Here is a 19206-nt window from a genome sequence, read left to right on the forward strand (position 1 = left end):
CTTTCTGATTTTAATAATTTAGTCTGTGACAAAAGGATTACATATCTAATAAGATATAACTCATAGTTTTGAAATAAAAAGATGGTATTACAGTATCAAAAGTAATCAATTCAACAAATGAACATGACATTTACTCAACATGGAAATATTGAAAGGCTATACAGTTTTCTATGTCTGTAACCAAAAGCAAAATTAAGCAATACTTAGCTTTTACATAAAAATACAAGATGCAGTAACTCAAGGTACTTGTTCATGAAAGCCATCTTCCCTTATTTTATCATTAGTACAATGAAAATTTGTTATTTTTCCCTTTGTAGAAAATGTTGAGAACAATTATGTAGTGTGTATTTACTTGAATTTGTTAACAGCACCTAATATATCATACGTAAAATAACAAGCCAAAGTCCCTAAATTTCTCTTGGTTTAAAATGTCTTTTCTGCAGTTTCTCTACTTATCAATCAATGTGCTATTGGAGAAAATATGCATGACTGTACAGGGGAGGTAACTATAAAAACTGACCATTTTAACTCTCTCCATCTGTTGTATCTCAGTCTGGTCTAGCTCTGTCTGGATCTCTTCAAGTTCTAGCTGCTGCTGCTGTAGCAGGTCAGGGTAACTCTGAAAGAACATTTAACAAACAACTTTTACAGTGGTGTCTCAGTATAATATACCCTGTATACCAGTCCATCAATCTTGTATGGTAATGGCTCTTACTGAATTGATTGAATTTGCTTTCATCATTGCAATATGCACTATTATGACAGTGTTGTTGGAAGATCTCTCAATATAATGCCCCCTCACTTATAAAGTGTGTAACTTCTGTGGCGTACATGGGTAATATTACAATGGGAAGCAATGAACTATACTCTTAAATTCTAATGCTATATTTAAATACACTTGTAAAAATGAATTGGTGGCACTAAGCATTTTATTTTCAAACATTTGTATTGATATCATATTTAATGCAAAATTGAACTGATTTCTACAAAATATACACAGATACTGAAGAGACAAAATAATTTTTTTCTTCACCATCTCTATGTGTTCAGTCAGTGCTGAGTTCAACTGAATCTTTTCACAATTTGACACAAACCAACACATGTGCCAAGTTTTTGATTATAAAAAAAAAATGATAAAAGAAATAGAATATTTTTAAAATTTTAAAAAATAAAAACCAACTCCGGAATTGTAGGTATTACTTCATCGTGACACATATCCAATCAGTAAATGTTATCCTTTCTCAATGTTTCCTGCTTAAAACACTCAGGTTTCTAAACAAATGTAACTATTGTTTTATGTATTTAAAGAATTTGTGAAACCAAAACTTTTGTCTATTATGAATTTATCCAGATTCAATAATCATAAGGTCACAAGCCAAATCAACCATTTAATAAAACATCTTCAACTGTGGAGATATAAACTTTAAAAAGTATAAAATAAATTGACTAAAATGAAACAAAATGAGTATATGTTCTAAATATGACCCTATGAAAATGTCCCGTATGAATATTCATACTTATGGATATTAGACAAAAATAATCATTTAAATTTTCACCAATAAATAAAATACACTTGGAAAAAAAGATTTGGCAAAACGCATCCAAAACTTAGAAACTCAGGAAACACTTACATTCTAATAATTGAGGTGGATTATATTCAGTACAAATAAAACACAACATAACCTTTTAAGTCAATCCCTCTGTCAATACACACAACTAAATTATTAATCCATTTTTTTTACAAGAAATAGTAATTTCCTATATGCACTTATTACAGCTTCATTTTGAAATAAAACACTTAGACTGAATAGTTCTTGAACTCATTTTCTGTGATTACACTACAAGTTCTCTTAAGGGGAAACTACTCTTTAATGCTGATTCTTTGGGTTTTGAAAAGCCATATTTTCTGATGAATGTGTTTATTTGTTAAATTAAAAAAGTCATAGCAATTAAGAGTGATTCATAACCAACTACAATCAGTAAATTGGTTGTATATGCTAAGCATCAATGATAAAATTAATTTTTAAAATTTAGCTAAACTGGTTTTTCCTTCAATTCAGCACCAGTCCTCATCTAAGAAGCATACACAAATAAACAAAACTCTTAAGAATATTCATGTCTTATTTTTGGAATTTAATCATATGTCATTGCTGCTCACATGAAACCACCCAGTGGAAGGTTCAAGTTAAACATCTAGGGAACAGAATTCAAAAGCAATTCAGGGTTACATCCCTTTCCTTTAGCATCACTAATACACATACCTGCACACAGTCAGTAACAATTAAGGTCTAAAGAGAACAAATATTTTGATTTCATTTCTCATGTTCTTGCATTCCTTACAAAATTTGGCAAGATATTAACTATAAACATTAGTTTCCTCACAAATTATCTGCCTTTCCTCTTCACCGCTGCTGTCATGTTGTTTGCAGTCTACTCTACAGGTTTCTATTATTTACACTGTTCTTTTACATTAAGAACCTATATTCTTCATATCAATCTAAACCAAAAGTGCTGGTATAATTTTCTCTCTAGCTCTCCACAAAGAAAAGGACTGTTCAAATGTTATCCCATACATTTTTGTCATGAACTTTCATCAATATAATTTCATAATAATTCTACAAAATCCACAATGGCTGGCATCTCTGTACTTCCCTGACTAAACAAGAACATACAAAAACAAAATAATCACTTTAATTGTAATGTCATGTCTTATTATCCGATTTCTATCTAAATTACTTGCAAAGAGTGTATCTGAAAAATAATTGCTTTCTGGTTACATTCATAAGAGAACAAATATTCATCACTGTGTTCATGTCTGTTTATCAGTTTTTCTGTCCATGTTTACCTTGACAAATTCCTCTGTCTTGACTTCTTTCTCCATCTTGTTCAAGTGCATAGCTTGCTCCTTGGCATGTTTCTCAGCCAGCTTTCTCATTTTCTGTTCTCTAAGCTGTTGCAACTTCTCTGCTAGATCTTGCTGCTGTCTCATGGAATCTGATAATGGAACACAAATTAGAAATCATATATATGAACATGCCTTACTTGCACTATATGAATCCTTGTTTCATCAATGTCAACAATGCTATCCCTCTGTACCAATGACTTGCTTTAAAGAACATTATATTGTCAGAGATGCTGACTTTTTAGGACAGATAACCCATGCAACAGATAACCCTAAATCAATTTCTAGATGTGATGAACATACTACTTTGGATACATATTGGTTTGAAAAACTTTATTTTAACAACTGTCTCAGTATAGCAAACAATCTAAAATTGTTTGCTATCAAACGAAACTACTGATATGTCTGAGAAAGCATAACTGCATAGACAGCTGATTTCAATTACAAAAGGCATTTTCTCAACAATGCTTTATACTGGACACAACTTTCTAGTATCTATAGTTAACATACATGGAGTCATAATAACTTAAACACAATATTTTATGCTAGTACATAACCCAAAGCATAAATAAAACTATCATCTACATACAACTGCATAATGTTTCTTTTTAGAACCAATGCAATCTAAAGAAGACAATGAGTGTCAATTATTATAAAAATACTTCCGGTGGTTTGGAGGGGGCCCCGAGTGGCCGAGTGGTCTAAAGCGCTCACCATTACGGATCACTGCCATCTCACCTCTGTCTGCGTCGGTTCGGTCTCGGATTCGGCTAATGTAGTTATGTGAGAAAGCTTGCCAGTAGCTTATCGTGGGTCGGTGGTTCTTTTCAGGGGTTTTCTGGGTTCTTCCTCCACCATTAATACTGGCCGCCATGTATAGCCTATCTTGTGCTGAAAAATGGCGTTAAGCCCTACAACAACAACCAGTGGTTTGGAACAATAAGTGGTAACAATCTTTCCATGAATGCCCCATATTGACTATTAGAAGGACAGAAGCTTCATTTCAGCCACAATAAATTTCATCAAAATTAAGACCATCTTATAATACACAGGTCTGACAAGTACCAATGAAAGTTTATTTTCTGGTGACCTCGGCAATTCACAATCCACTCATTATTAGTAATCTATCGGATAAATCATTTCATGTTAAGGAGGGTTATCACCAGATTTTTCTAGTCAAATAGTAATTACCCAATCATAATACTTTAGAACAACTACTACTACCTCATAAATCCAGCATGACCAGGTTAAAACTTTGTAGCTAAAAAGCTAAAGTTTATCTGCCTACATAGGTGGCAGTTAGAGTGATCTCCCTTTCTTACTGGAAGTGGTGCCAAATCCCATGAATTCATCAGTTACTACTGGAGTGGAAGACAGGCTCTCTATATGGATGTAACTGCAGGAAGGCTGGGAGGGTGTATATGTATGTTGATTGTGTAAGTATTATCAGAGAAACATTTTAGTACAAAAAATTGGTTTCTTCAAATACATTACCCAATCATAATACCTAAGAAGAATAGGTAAGAGGTGGGGGAAGATACATCCCTTTGTCTCAGAGAGATGGTCCACAGTCACCTACGGTAGGTTAGACAGCTTATAGATAATCAGACTGGAAAGTTGACTACCTAATTCTTTTCCCACAGAGTATAAAAATGAATTTATTACTTATTTGACATTTAATGATGCTGAGATGAAATTTTACAGAGTTACAGATAGGATAAAATTTTCATCCCATTGTAAACCCAAGAGCATACAAGAGCTGACTGAATCCACATACATGTAGGTTGATGATGGGATCTGTGATAAGGGGACATGAATGTATGTCTTTTGAGATTGGGAGAGTCTCATGGAACAATGTCAAAAATGACTGACAATTCTTAGACTCTTCCATTTAATTCAGGAGAACTGGTTTCCAATGGTTGTAAATTTGGTAGGACTGATTCCAGTGGCATGTGCTCTAGGGACATCCATATGAACTTTTGTTGTCTGCCTTGCAAATCCCTCTGCTGTAGCTGAGACTGAGGGATGGAGGGAATACATCCTTGGTGACTTGTTGCGAATTCTGTCAACCTGATCATTAAAGAGGAGATTAGATGATGTAGGTTGGCTTATGATGTTTTTTAAGAATGGTGGAGGTAGAGAGCACTGCATCTCATTTCACCTGTTGTAGGTTCATAGCTGCTGTTACAGCCATGGCCAAAGGATGTTGGGCCTCAGTATTATGAAGTGGACCATTCTATATGTGTTTCTGTGAGATTTGGGGTGGAAGAAGGTAAGCTGTGTTCCATTTATTGGAAATCACAAGAGATACACTGGACAACAAATTTTTACAAAAGTCATGTTACTGAAATAAAATTAGTCAATTCTTATCAATTTTTATGTGCTGAACACGAATATGACAGTCAAATTGCAAAATTGGCTCTAGTTTTTTTGTAATCTGCAAGAAATTAATGTTTACATAACGAAATGCATTCCAATAGTAAAAGGTCAACTGTAATAGCCTACCTATAAAAAATCAAGTCATTGACTACATCTTAGATTTCTTCGCCTGTCTCTTGTACAGCTGTTCGGGAGCATCTCTGAGGAGTGTCCAGCAGTAGTCAGCCAGCATTGTAGTGGACCATTTTCCCTGGTATCTTTGTTCCATTGTTGCGATATCTTGATGAAAACGTTCGCCGTGTTCATCACTAACAATACCACAGTTGCTAGGAAAGAAATCCAAATGGGAATGAAGGAAGTGAATCTTTAGAGACATATTGCAGCCAAGTTTCTTATACTTCATCAACATGTCTTCTACTAGTTCCTTATAGTTTTCTGCCCTAACATTTCCGAGGAAGTTTGTAGAAACTAGGCGAAAAGCATTCCATGCTTGTTTCGCGTCACCTTCCAGCAAGTTGTTGAACCGGTCATCTTTGAAAAGCTCTCGAATCTGAGGACTCACAAAAACTCCCTCTTTAATCTTTGCTTCGCTGAGTCGAGGGAATTTTTCATGCAGGTATCGGAATGCTGGCAAAGTCCGGTCAATGGCTTTCACGAAGTTCTTCATCAAACCTAGTTTGATGTGAAGGGGTGGTAGCAAGATTTTCTGAGCCTCAACCAGAGCTGGGTGTTGGATATTCTTCTCTCCAATGGCTACATTCTGCCTGTGAGTCCATTCCTTCTTCATGTAGTGCATTTCCCTTGCTCGGCTATCCCACTCGCATAAGAAACACATGTATTTTGTATATCCTTGCTGCAGTCCCATTAAAAGGGCAACTACCTTCAAATCACCACAGAGGTGCCAGCTGTACTTGTTATACTCAATGGAATTCAGTAGCTGCCTTAAGTTATCGTATGTCTCTTTCATGTGGACAGCATACACTACTGGAATAGATGGAAGAATGTTTCCATTGTGCAAAAGCACAGCCTTGAGACTCAGTTTCGAAGAGTCCACAAATAGTCTCCATTCTTGTGGGTCATGAGTGATTTTTAAAGCATTCATGAGGCCCTCAATATCGGAACAGAATATCAGATTACTTTCCTTTCTGAAGAAAGGCTCCAATTGCTGGTGGCGCTTTCGATATGCAGCAATTGTGACATCTTCTTCTAGAAGATTCCATTGTTGGAGTCTTGATCCTAGCAATTCTGCCTTGTTCTTTGATAAGTCCAAATCACGAATCAGGTCATTTAGTTCTTCCTGTGTTATTCTGTGTGGGGTTGATGATGCACCACAGTGAAAATCTGGATCACTGCATGCTGATGGACCAGGAGAAGAACAGGTCGACTCACCTTTGTCTTCGTCAGATGAATCAAGAGAATATTCTGCTGGAGGTTCTGGAATAGGAAGTCCCTCACCATGTGGAACTGGTCTCAATGCAGACGGAATGTTTGGGTAGACTATTCTCGACTTCTTTCGCTTCGTTATTCCGCCGGAAAGAGGAGGAACCAAGCAGAAGTAACAGTCATTTAGGTGGTTGCTTGGCTCTCTCCACACCATTGGGACTGCAAACGGCATTGATGACCTTTTGCAATTCAACCACTGTGAAAGCAGTGTTGTACATGTAGCACAGCATATATGCGGAGCCCAAGGCTTGTCTTGGTCACCAACCTTGCATCCGAAGTAAAGATGATATGCCTTCTTCACTTGAGAATTGATACTTTTCTTCTGGTTGGCAAATGTCACTTCCCCACAAATATAGCAAAAATTGTCCGCGGTATTAACACACTTTCGAGGCATTACTGTTCTTTATTGTACGTAAATGGATAAAATAATAAGTTTTATGTAACAGTAGCTTGAACTGTCTCGCACAACGTCTAAAATATTTTAAATGCTGAACCTATCTGATTGGGCTTTATATAGTACACTGCTTACGTCAGCTTCAGCAGCCGCCTGGCATTAGTATAATAGGCCTACACATGTATAGTACACTGCTGATGTCAACTTACTTCAGCAGCCGCATGGCATTAGTATTGCACTGCATCAGAAAATGATGCAATCAACTGTGGATGATGTGAGCATGATGGTATTATGCAATGTTACATCATTATTCCGGATGTTGCTGCAGTCCTACTGGAGAAATTTACACAGTGAAACATAGAAAATGAGGTATATGAATATCTTCAAAACGAGAGCCAATACAAATTTTTCACGGTTATATTCGTGTTCGGCACACCAAAATACTACAGATTAGGGCCTTTTCAAGTCAGTAATGATTTCACTGTTGACCAGTGATATTAGATGCAATGTTGATCCCATGGTCACAACATTACAATCAACTCATAGGTCTCCTAATGGAAAACTGAGGGAAGGTATTTGCAAGAAAAGACATCTGTAGATGCTTGGAACTTGTAACTGACAATGCAAGCAGTCCCAAAATTACAGTTACTTGTCAGGTTATGGAAGCAATTGAAAGCAGGTTCTTCCATAATGATCACCTGTCATTGGAATTGTAGACCTATCATGTGATCTAAAGAAATGATGAGGAAAGAACTCTGATGGGAGAGGGTGGAAAAATTCTTCAGTCCAAACCTGCAGAGTTCCGCTCATCATAGTATGATCTAATAATGACAAAGGAACTTAAGAGCCAGTTTTCATCATTAACTGGATTACAGAAGGGAAGCCAATGTCTCTTGTGCTACCTGCAAAGTAGCTGGAGAAGAATGTCTAGGATGGCAGTTCACTACACTTGAAGCGTGTTATGAATCAAAGCTCCTCACTTCTATAGTGTCACTAAGTAGAGATTCCCTTTGGGTGGCAGAGGCTTGAGGACAAGTGAAGAGACACCTCTTAATATATGAGGAACCAAGATGGATATCATACATCAGAAGGGACTAGAGGTGCAATGTAGGTTAGATTGATCCATGAGAGTGCCTGTTTAAACTGGACATCGTTGTCATGGAGAGTCTAGCAGCACTGTGTGAGTTAGACTAATCAATGAAAATGCCTAACAGTGTATAGAATGCACATCATCTGCAGCACTATGTGGGTTAGCCTGCTGTATAACTGGTATCATGAAGTGAGTTCCTGGGTACTGCAGCACTGAATTGGGCATGGTATGCGAGTTGTGGAAATGGCCATGTTCGTTTTCCGGTGGCTGATATTGTATGGTCAACTGTGGTCATGGTCCATTGCGATCAGAGTTATATGGCCAAGTCCATAATATACAAGTCTGACATGTATGTTAGGAATGGCCAGCAGAGAAAACTACATATATTAAGTGTATGTCAGACTGATCTTGATCATGGTCTGAATCTGTAAGACATAATAGAGCATACAGTATATACAGGTAATATAGTGAGTGTCCTACTTTATGAACTTAAGACTGTCCATGCAGATTGACCCACTATGAAAAATACTTGTTATGAGGTGCACGTGACCTGTACAGTTTGAGAATTAGAGCATCACTATTATTAAGTGAACACTAGATAATTCTAGTAACAAGTAGCCAGTAGAAATTACAATTCTGATTGCTAATACTGGTATAATCACTAAAGCTTCACTTGTAGTAGCTACATACCTGTACAGTAATCAGTATAATGAATTCTAGGACCAGCTTGTCTGTTTGAAGGCCAATTTTTGACTGCATATACAAGTAAAATCACTGAAGTATTGCTTATAAAACTTACATACATGAACTAGACACTAATGGGTAAACAATGTATAGAAAACTTACCTGTACTTATCTGACAAAACTTACCTGTGCTTTTCTGACAAAACATACCTGTACTTAGCTGACAAAGGTGGAAGCTATATAGTAATATCAATGAGTTTTTCTACATTACACATAAAATCTGCAAATAAGCTGAATTGTCATTATTGATACTTATGAAACAGATGCTGCAATATCCATTATGAGACAATATTACCTGTATAAAAAGGCCCAACAACATTGCATACAGGTAAAATCAGTAAAGCATCACTTATACAATTATGAATTAGGTGCTAAGACAAAATATATAAATTTAACTTTACGTATCCTGACTCGGGTGGAAATTATACAGCAATAATGAGTTTTCTATATCATGTACCAGACATGCATATATTAATTCAGTTATAGTAATGTGAAGGGACGCCATCACAACCCATGCAGGTAAGTACCAAAGGTGCCAAGTGTGTCAATACAGCAAAATGATGACATAATAAGTTAGAAAACTTTGTTGTCAGTGATAGGAAACAAAGAAAAGTTTGAGATTTATCGATGGGGTATACTCCCCTTCAAAGATGAAATTTATAGAACTTGTTTTGAGGTAGAAAACTTTGAAACTGCTTATATGGCTCTTACTAGGCCTCTATGTTTGAAGAGAGTGTGAGAGGAAGTAGTAACTAAAGAATTCATGGGATTCGACACCAATCTCAGTATCAAGGAAAGATCATTCTATCTAACTGCCAACTAGGTAGGCAGATAACTTTCAGCCTTTTACCTAAAAAATTTAATCTGAGAGGACTGAATTTGTAAGGTAATAGCTGTTCTTCTAAGGTATTACGTTTGGGTAACATATTTGAAGAAGAAATGCCAATTCAGAAATGACATTTTTCACTTTCATAAATGTAAAAGATGTGATTGGGTAACATATTTGAAGAAGAAATGCTATTTCTCAAATGACAGTTTTCGCTTTCACAAAATATGTAATCTGACTGACAAACCTTAAATAAGATGAGTAGAACATGACCGTGTATTGGTGTCTGTTATGTCAGAGATCACAATATTAATCAGATTGGGAGCAAATGCACCTATGGATACGAATGTGCTTTATAATCATTCATACTGGGGTGTAGAAAAAGAAACAATGATAACCAACAACTGCTAATGGATAGATACAGTGCAAAGAAGAGCTTAAGTGCTAAATTTCGAAGCAACAACATCAATCCCAAGTCAATACCTATTTCATGTCTTTTGTGAATGGCTATCAAATCTTTTTCATACTGGTCCAGTAATTCATTCTTTTGCCTCTCAATTATTTTCCCCTCCTTGAGAAGTTTGTCAAATGGCTCATTGAAGGCTTCTACCTCTCCTGACAATGCCTCCTGGTTTTGAGCCTCCTGAAGTCTCTGGAACTCAAGAATCTGACGACGCTTCTCAAGTCTCTCTGCTAATGCCTGAAAGCAAAGAAACATGTCACTTTAAAGCACAAACTAATGGCAGTTAGTTTAAGATGCCTGTGCAGAAAGTTCTAACAACGTTCACAAAGTATGAAAAGGCATATACCCTTGAACATGCCACAACAGTGGATCCTATCCCAGGATAAGGTGCAAAACAAGCAAGTTCCCATAGGGCTGTCCAGGACCCATATAAATCTTACATTATGTCTGTCTTTTTTTTTAACCTAGTATGTATGCTTTAGTTTGGGAATATTCATTGGGACTATTCCACTTAAATCTACCTATGGGAGAGGAATACTTTTATATGTAGGTGTAGATTTATAACCTTCTTGTTTTTTCTATACACTTCTGATTCTCTTCAATTGGTGGAACCATTTAAAAGAATTCCAGGTAAACTTAAATGGAACAGCCCTCAACAAGGTACTTGTGTCACAAATCAGTTTTCTTAACCAGTTAGGTTTAAAACTGGAACAACTGACATAATGCAATTAAAGTGTAATTGAATTTATTTTCCAAGAACCAAATGTATCAAGTACACTTACCCTTGCTTGCCTTGCCTGTTCCAACCCCCTCTTCCTCTCCAGTTCAGCCATGTCTTGTTTCAATTTCTCTATCAAATCATCAACCTGCAAAACAAATATTTCATTGTTCGTTCAATTCTCATCTTGATTGTTTTTGTTCTGTTTATATATATATATATATATATATATATATATATATATATATATATATATATATATATATATATATATATATATATATATATGAATGCAATAAACTGACATCAAGCAGTGCAAAACTAGTCTCTAACAAGCCTGAGTGCTTTCAACTCTTAATGAGTCTTTCTCAAAGGCAAAAACAAAACATAGACAAGACAAACAAATAAAACACAAAAATCATTGTTTGAAAAACTTTACATGGCTGTTTCCATAGGAATTAAACATCTAAATTTATTATGTTTCAACTACCGTATTTACCGTTTGTTTTTGGACTGCAACAAATAATTACTTTTTTTGTCGTCCGAATACATATCAAATTCTTTAATTAGGTGTCCGAAAACATACATTTGAAGATAGATTTATCCCCCCCCCCCGATGTCTGTAACGAAGTTACCGTTAGCTCACATGACGACGTGCTGCCATGAAGTAAAACAAGTATTTTGTCAAGCACCACGGAAAGGATAATGAATGAAAATCAGGCATTACTTTCCTATTTTGTCTATGTGATACATGTCCATCCACCAGAAAACACAGCCATACATGTATTAGAGCCACAATTGTGTGCGTATTTTCCAAAAGAACCGCCATATTACTATATAATCTTGCAATCCACAGTTTAACCCTCTGCTAATCAGTGATCATTAAAATCTACATTACCAACGCGCGCAAGCTTAACTTCTGTGTAATTAAGATATTAATGCAAACTAAATAAAAAGATTTTGGAATTATAATTGTTAAGATATTTATGACAGAAACATTAGTATCGAGAGTAGAAATACCGGTACATGTATGATGGCTAATCTTAGAGCACCAAAGGTGAGAGGCTCCATATGGGGTGAGTGTTGTATGCACGCATAGGAAGGGTAAAAATAACAGGCAAATTGCAATTTACAAGCTGCGTGTTTAATATGTTGGTATTTTTATAAAAAAATAAAGGTGATCTATTTGTTGTGGTTCTCTTTTTTTTCTCCCCACCTAGCCGAGGGTAGCTTCTAAATGAGTAGAGCTTGCTGACTCGAAACAATCGACTGCTCAAAGATTGTTCTGATATACTGGTATGTCGGAGATTTCAAGGTGTCTAGGTGATAATTGTTAATAATAAAACTGGTGGGATTTCTTTGACATGTGTGTTCGGAAATAAAATGCAGCCATCTGGATTTCATTAAAAGAGCACATGATGTACCGAACATTTAGCACCCACAATCAATATTTATCGTCTACAAAGAGGTTTACTACCAACAGAACAATAACGATGTTTAAACCTTGGTATATAATGCCTCAGGGATAAGGGGTTTGTTTTGTTGCACAATGCCAATGAATTTTACTAATGCGTACCGACTCTCCAATGTATTGTTTAATGATATAAAGCAGGGGTCATGGTTTCTAATTAAAGCCATAACTGTCACATCTGTTTGAAGTGGTTTCGTGTGTAATAATGTCGACACTGACAACCAATCAAATTTTTGTTTGGTTCTGTATGTGGTCACTATAAACATTATACATTAAAGCAAAAGCAAGATATTGTTAACAATGCAAAATGTCTGAGAATTAGACCTACAGCAGAAAAATTCAAGATTCCGAAATTCAATGGTGAATACCTGGATGAAAACTGACTTTTCTGCCGATCTGAACTTGAACGGACATTTGCCTAAGTGTGGACGACCCATTTCATATGGACAAGCTATGGATGATAAGATAGCTCAATGGGTGCTCACTCAACGTGACTTACAAATTCCAGTCAGTGTTGAGGGAATATTTATATATGCCAAGGAGCTTGTCTCAACAGAATTTCCGGAGAGCAAATTCCATGCAAGTTGTTCATGGGGAGAGAGTTTCATGAAAAGACATGACTTTGTGCTCAGAAGCAGGACCTCTCTTGCCCAACGTTTACCAAAGGATTTGAAAGAAAAGATTGCTTCGTTCCACAGGTTTGTGATGGACAGACTTGAGGAGGACGAGTTGGACAATAAGTTTATTATTAACATGGATGAGACACTGATGTACTTTGATCTTGTGCCAGGGAAAACAGTGGACAAAGAAGGAACGAAAAGCGTTCTGATTCGTACAACTGGCACGGAGAAGAGACACATTACTGTTGTTTTAGCCGTTGCAGGTTCTAGCGACTTATTACCTCCAATGATTAATTTCAAGGGAAAGAGACAGCTAGATCTGAAGGCTCCAAAAGGGTGGATTATCGCAGTTCAAGAGAAAGCATGGATGGACGAAATGCTAATGCTGTGATGGATTGAAGAAATTTATTTGCCAATCACCAGAACAGAGCGATCACTATTAGTTATGGACTCGTTCTGGGCTCACATCACTGATGACGTGAAGAAACAGTTGCGGCGCGGAAACGTTGTGCCAGCAATAATACCTGGAGGCTGCAAATCCAAACTGCAACCTCTTGATGTGAGCATCAATAAACCTGTTAAGAGCTACCTCCACCACAGCTGGACGGAATACATCAGGGATGCTACGAATGCATTAATATCATCTAATGAAAGCAGCAACAGACGGATCAAGACAGCCAGCAAACAGACTGTATTGGACTGGGTTGTAAATGCCATGGACACATTGAAGGAAAAGCGCACAATGATAATTAAATCTTTCAAGGTGTGCGGCATCAGTGTCAATCTGAGCAGAAGTGAAAACGCGCTGATCAGAAATGACAAACAATTAAACAATATGGATGATGATAGTGATACAGAATTTGAGGGCTTTTCGCCCGAGGACTTACAAAAGGCTATGAACAAGCTACTTGATATTGAATAATATATTTAAATATATTACAGCATTAAATCATATTTCTTTTCATTCTTTGATATTGCTACTTATTGTGTATGGCTTAATATAACAATGTTTATCTATCTGCATACACACATACATAAATATATACATACGATTAAAAAATTTAAATTATATTAGTTCATGGAAGTTCATGATCACAATAAATAATTATCTACCAAATGAAGCGAATTTTGTATCAGATAAATTAACGGTAAACATGCTGTGAATTTTACAACAAAACGAAGCAGCAGATCTTCTTAGATTGTGTCCAAAAACATAAATTGTAGAAAAAATTATAGCAGAGCAATGTCCGAAAACTTACAAGGCATTTAAATATTATATTTTCCATAAAAAAACGGTGTCCAAAAAGAAACGGTGTCTGAAAACATATGGTAAATATGGTAGTTTATTTCACTTGTTTTGGATGCTAATTTTTTTTTTATTGACCTAAAAATCAATAAGCCATAATTAAATCTGTTGTTTTATGTAAATTTATGTAAACACAAATTATATCCTGGATATTTCATTGTTATAGTAGTAATTATAGGCTATTAAGCAAATTTAGAGAATTATATAAAAGAAAATGTGTCAGCTGCAAAAAGATAATTTTATTTGTGCCTGGCTGTTTTTTTCTAGTCTTCTTGGTTTAAGCCACTTGGTTTCAGTGTTCTAAGGAGGCATATCCAGTAAGGTTCCTTTTCTTTCCTGGTTTCTTGTGTGTCAAAGACTTCCTGAACACATGTTACATATGTGTGTGACACAGAAAATGCACCCTTAAGCTACTATTTTATCTTTATAAATAAGAAATCAAAATGATGATAACCCAATGCATGTCATCTGCCGCAAGTACAGTACCTAAATTTTTTGTATCAGCTAGCTTTTACAAAAGGATAATTTCATTACAAATGTTTTTGCTGAGACCAGCATCTGAATTAATTACTGACCTCAGTCTCAGAAAGTCCAGAAGTTCTCAGTAATTTCTGTCTGATGTTTTCCTGTTGATCTTTATTCAGCTGCCTCTGAAGAAACAAAAATGTTACATCATTTATGTTGCTTAGTGTAAGCAAACATGAATATGTGGTGATTTCTATATCATTTATGTTGCTTAGTGTAAGCAAACATTAATATGTGGTGATTTCTATATCATTTATGTTGCTTGGTGTAAACAAACTTATTAATATGTGGTGATTTCTACATCATTTATGTTGCTTAGTGTAAACAAACTCATTAATATGTGGTGATTTCTACATCATTTATGTTGCTTAGTGTAAACAAACTCATTAATATGTGGTGATTTCTACATCATTTATGTTGCTTAGTGTAAACAAACTCATTAATATGTGGTGATTTCTACATCATTTATGTTGCTTAGTGTAAACAAACTCATTAATAAGGGGTGATTTCTACATCATTTGTGTTGCTTAGTGTAAACAAACTCATTAATATGGGGTGATTTCTACATGATTTAAAGGCAGAAGGAGACTTCCCCCTCAGTCGTTTTAACAAGGGGGATACTTTCCATTGTTAAGTGGGTGGTCTTCCTCATCATCACCAGTACTGTTGGAGTAATCGTGTTTATGACAACTGTACTGTAGTGAATGCAAAAGAATTACAAGCATGAGCAGAGACATTACAAATTAATACCATAACCTGTATGTCTGACACTGTACAAATTCAAAAAGTGTAGTTGGTAAAATGTTTTAAATAACTGGATAATCAATGAAGGTGTCTTACTAATCAACTGTAACAAATTAATAAATAATCACTTGATTATGTAGCTGATCTAGAAATCATGTGCTTACTTTATCAGACTAGGCACCGTCAATATGAAATTACGTTACAAGCCTTGTTACATTCACAGAAAAGAGACTGTGCAATTGTCACATGCTCACTCATTTTTAAGAAAGGGGGATTTATGTAACATAGTGGGATTTGCACATCACATGTCCCGAAGAGAACACTGCATGTGTATATACTATCAAAAATTTATTTACCACAAAAATCAGACAAATTGTTTGCAACCCATCTCATATATATGATATGTTTCATTTTCAAATCACACTAAGTATGATCTGAATCTGTAAATTTTATATTAAAAAATTATATTTACAAGTGACATCTGCAGGAAACTGATCTTTAGATTAAAAAACATTGTTTTTATTTTTTCAGTTAAATGACAGTAAAGTCACGGAATACTGTCTCCAAAACTTTCTGGTTGTTATGGAATAGTGTTTTATTTTTACCTGCTAACTACTTATTATCTAGCATCAACTAATCCTCACTCTAAACCAATGACCTATTTCTATTAATGAGGTGTAGATTATTGATTTGTTCTAAAAGCATCAAAATGCTACTAGTTATACTAATGTGTAATATACTGCACAAAATCTATTTTGATGAAATTTACATTCATTCAAACAATTAAATCTAAAACAAAAACAGCTCTATGTACACTTAAACCTTAATTACCTATATTACATTTCAAAAACTGCAGTTCCAACCTCCATGGAGCTCAACGGCTTCTTGATAAATCTCTCAACTTGACAAAATCTAAAGATTTCTTTTGAGTTTTCAAAATTCAAATGGAAACAGCAATTATCTCTCATAGGACATATTCAAAGTGACATGATACCCGACAAACATAATTGATGCCTTTCCTGCTCTCTTCCCAAGAATTGTTATACCTCTGTGCTAACAGTTTAAACTTTATAAGAGGCATATTGTTTCTCTGGTCTTCAAAGTGTTTTTGTTCACTTGATGCCATTTCTAGACAATACTATAAGCATAAGTTTTACCATCTGGCATTTGGTATAAAACAATATCAGCCATTTAAAGCATCTGAGGTACTACTGCAATAGAATGACTGGTTCCCTGACCAACTCACATGTCCTAGAATAGGGCCTGCTTATACTGACACACAGTCATTATCAAAACTATGTCCATCCAAAAAATGGGATCCAGGACTAAGCTCATGTTATATACGGGACTGCGATTAGGCTTTAACACAGGATCAACCTTTCCAGAGTGAATAAAGAAGTATAGCTGCAACATATATATGTATTGTACAGAACCTCAATCTCCCAGTTTTTGTTATTATTGTATTACCAATTTCTGATTATAGTCTGTATCTAAATTATCCAGTGCTTCTTGGAGCTCTTTTTCATTTTTGGCATGTTTCTTCTTAAGTTCCTGCAAAAGAGAAGAATACAAAAGAACCATATAGAAACAGATTTACAAGATTTAAAATGGCAACAAACAATAAACACTCCTGAATTTTAAGATATTTAAAAATTAGTGCATTATATGTAAAAATGTTTATATATGTGTACTTCACCAGAGAAAACAAAGGTAAAATCATCTGAGCACTTACAATGTGTACACATTTTCCTTCAAATGACCATTCTTTCTACTATTTCTTTATGTGCCTGCATGTATGTAAGTTAGGTAGCTATATTACTGTATACAAAAAGAGTATGGCACAGACAGATACACCATAGTCATATGACATACAGAAAAGAGAATGGCATAAACATATACACCTAAAGTCATATGACTCAACAATAGTCAGCCAGACCCACAGAAAGGAGTATGACAAAGACAGATACACCAACAGTAAGATAGACATACAGAAAAGAGCATGGAACAGGCAGATACACCATTAGTCAGACATACAAAAAGAGTATGGCACAGATACACCAATAGTCAGACATACAAAACGAGTATGGCACAGATACACCAATAGTCAGACATACAAAAAGAGTATGGCACAGATACACCAATAGTCAGACATACAAAACAAGTATGGCACAGATACACCAATAGTCAGACATACAAAAAGAGTATGGCACAGATACACCAATAGTCAGACATACAAAAAGAGTATGGCACAGATACACCAATAGTCAGACATATAAAAAGAGTATGGCACAGATACACCAACAGTCAGACATACAAAAAGAGTATGGCACAGATACACCAATAGTCAAACATACAAAAAAAAGAGTATGGCACAATCAGATACAACAATTTCTCAGACAAAAATACAAAAAAAGAGTATGGCACAGGCAGAAACACCAGCAATTAGACAGACATACAGGCAGTCCAAAAAAATGAAGAGGCAACTTACAGAGATCAAAATCTTTCTTTTACAATTTAGCTGAAAACTGACCTTTAACCACAGCTTACTGAAATAAGCAATTCCATTTAACATGGATTTACCTCAAAAAAGCAATTCCTTTTAACTTGGATTTACTGTAACAAGCAGGGGCCCCAAGTGGCCGAGTGGTCTAAAGCGCTCTTTGTTACAGATCACTGCCATCTCACCTCTGTCTGCGGCAGTTCAAGTCTAAGATTCAGCCAATGTGGGCATGTGAGAAAGCTTGCCAGTAGCTTCTCGTGGGTTGGTGGTTCTTTCCGGGGTTTTCCGGGTTCTTCCTCCACCATTAATACTGGCCGCCATGTATAGCCTACTGTGCTGAAAAATGGCGTTAAACCCCACAACAACAACAACAACAACAACTGTAACAAGCAACTCCCTTTAACCTGAATCTACTGTAACAAACAACTTCCTTTAGCCTGAATTACTGTAACAAACAATTTACTTTAACCTGATTTTTACTGTAACAAACAACTTCCTTTAGCTTGAATTTACTGTAACAAGCAACTCCATTTAACCTGGATTTACTGTAACAAACAACTTCCTTTAGCCTGATTTTTGCTGTAACAAACAACTTCCTTTAGCCTGAATTTACTGTAACAAACAACTTCCTTTAGCTTGAATTTACTGTAGCAAGCAACTCCATTTAACCTGGATTTACTGTAACAAGCAACTCCCTTTACCTGGATTTAGTACAACAAGCAACTCCCTTTACCTGGATTTAGTACAACAAGCAACTCCCATTACCTAAATATTTTGTAATAAGCAACTCACTTTTATCTGACCTGCCTTTTATATTCCTAGAAAGCAAAATCTTTAATACTGAGCTAAAAAAAGATAACCTTTACACTGATTTTAATTTCAGGTATGAACGAGTGTATGTACAGACATGTATATATGGTTAATCATACAGATGTATAGAGATATACATACAGACATGTACATGGATGCCAATGTGGCACTTTTGTAGATGCTCTGTCAAAGCAGGGTCAATAAGAAACAGTAAATTTAATCCAGATAAATTCCATCAACAACCATATTAAACTTCAGAATGTCATGTGTG

At 35.6% G+C, this 19206-nt stretch overlaps 1 protein-coding gene across 1 annotated transcript in view; it reads right to left on the reverse strand.

Moving 5' to 3' along the window:
- The window catches only part of LOC149772500 (uncharacterized), a 113390-nt gene that overhangs the window by 53689 nt on the left and 40495 nt on the right, over window positions 1–19206 (reverse strand). Inside the window, exons 8-13 of the mRNA XM_089947710.1 lie at window positions 17093–17176; window positions 14932–15006; window positions 11024–11107; window positions 10262–10478; window positions 2846–2994; window positions 521–619 (exon numbers count right to left, since the gene is read on the reverse strand). Of these exons, the coding sequence (XP_089803836.1) occupies window positions 521–619; window positions 2846–2994; window positions 10262–10478; window positions 11024–11107; window positions 14932–15006; window positions 17093–17176 (708 nt within the window). The remainder of the gene's footprint in view (window positions 1–520; window positions 620–2845; window positions 2995–10261; window positions 10479–11023; window positions 11108–14931; window positions 15007–17092; window positions 17177–19206) is intronic.

Source organism: Sinohyriopsis cumingii, unplaced genomic scaffold (genome assembly GCF_028554795.1).
Source record: "Sinohyriopsis cumingii isolate HCF-2022 unplaced genomic scaffold, ASM2855479v2 utg001437l, whole genome shotgun sequence".
Lineage (NCBI taxonomy): Eukaryota > Metazoa > Mollusca > Bivalvia > Unionida > Unionidae > Sinohyriopsis > Sinohyriopsis cumingii.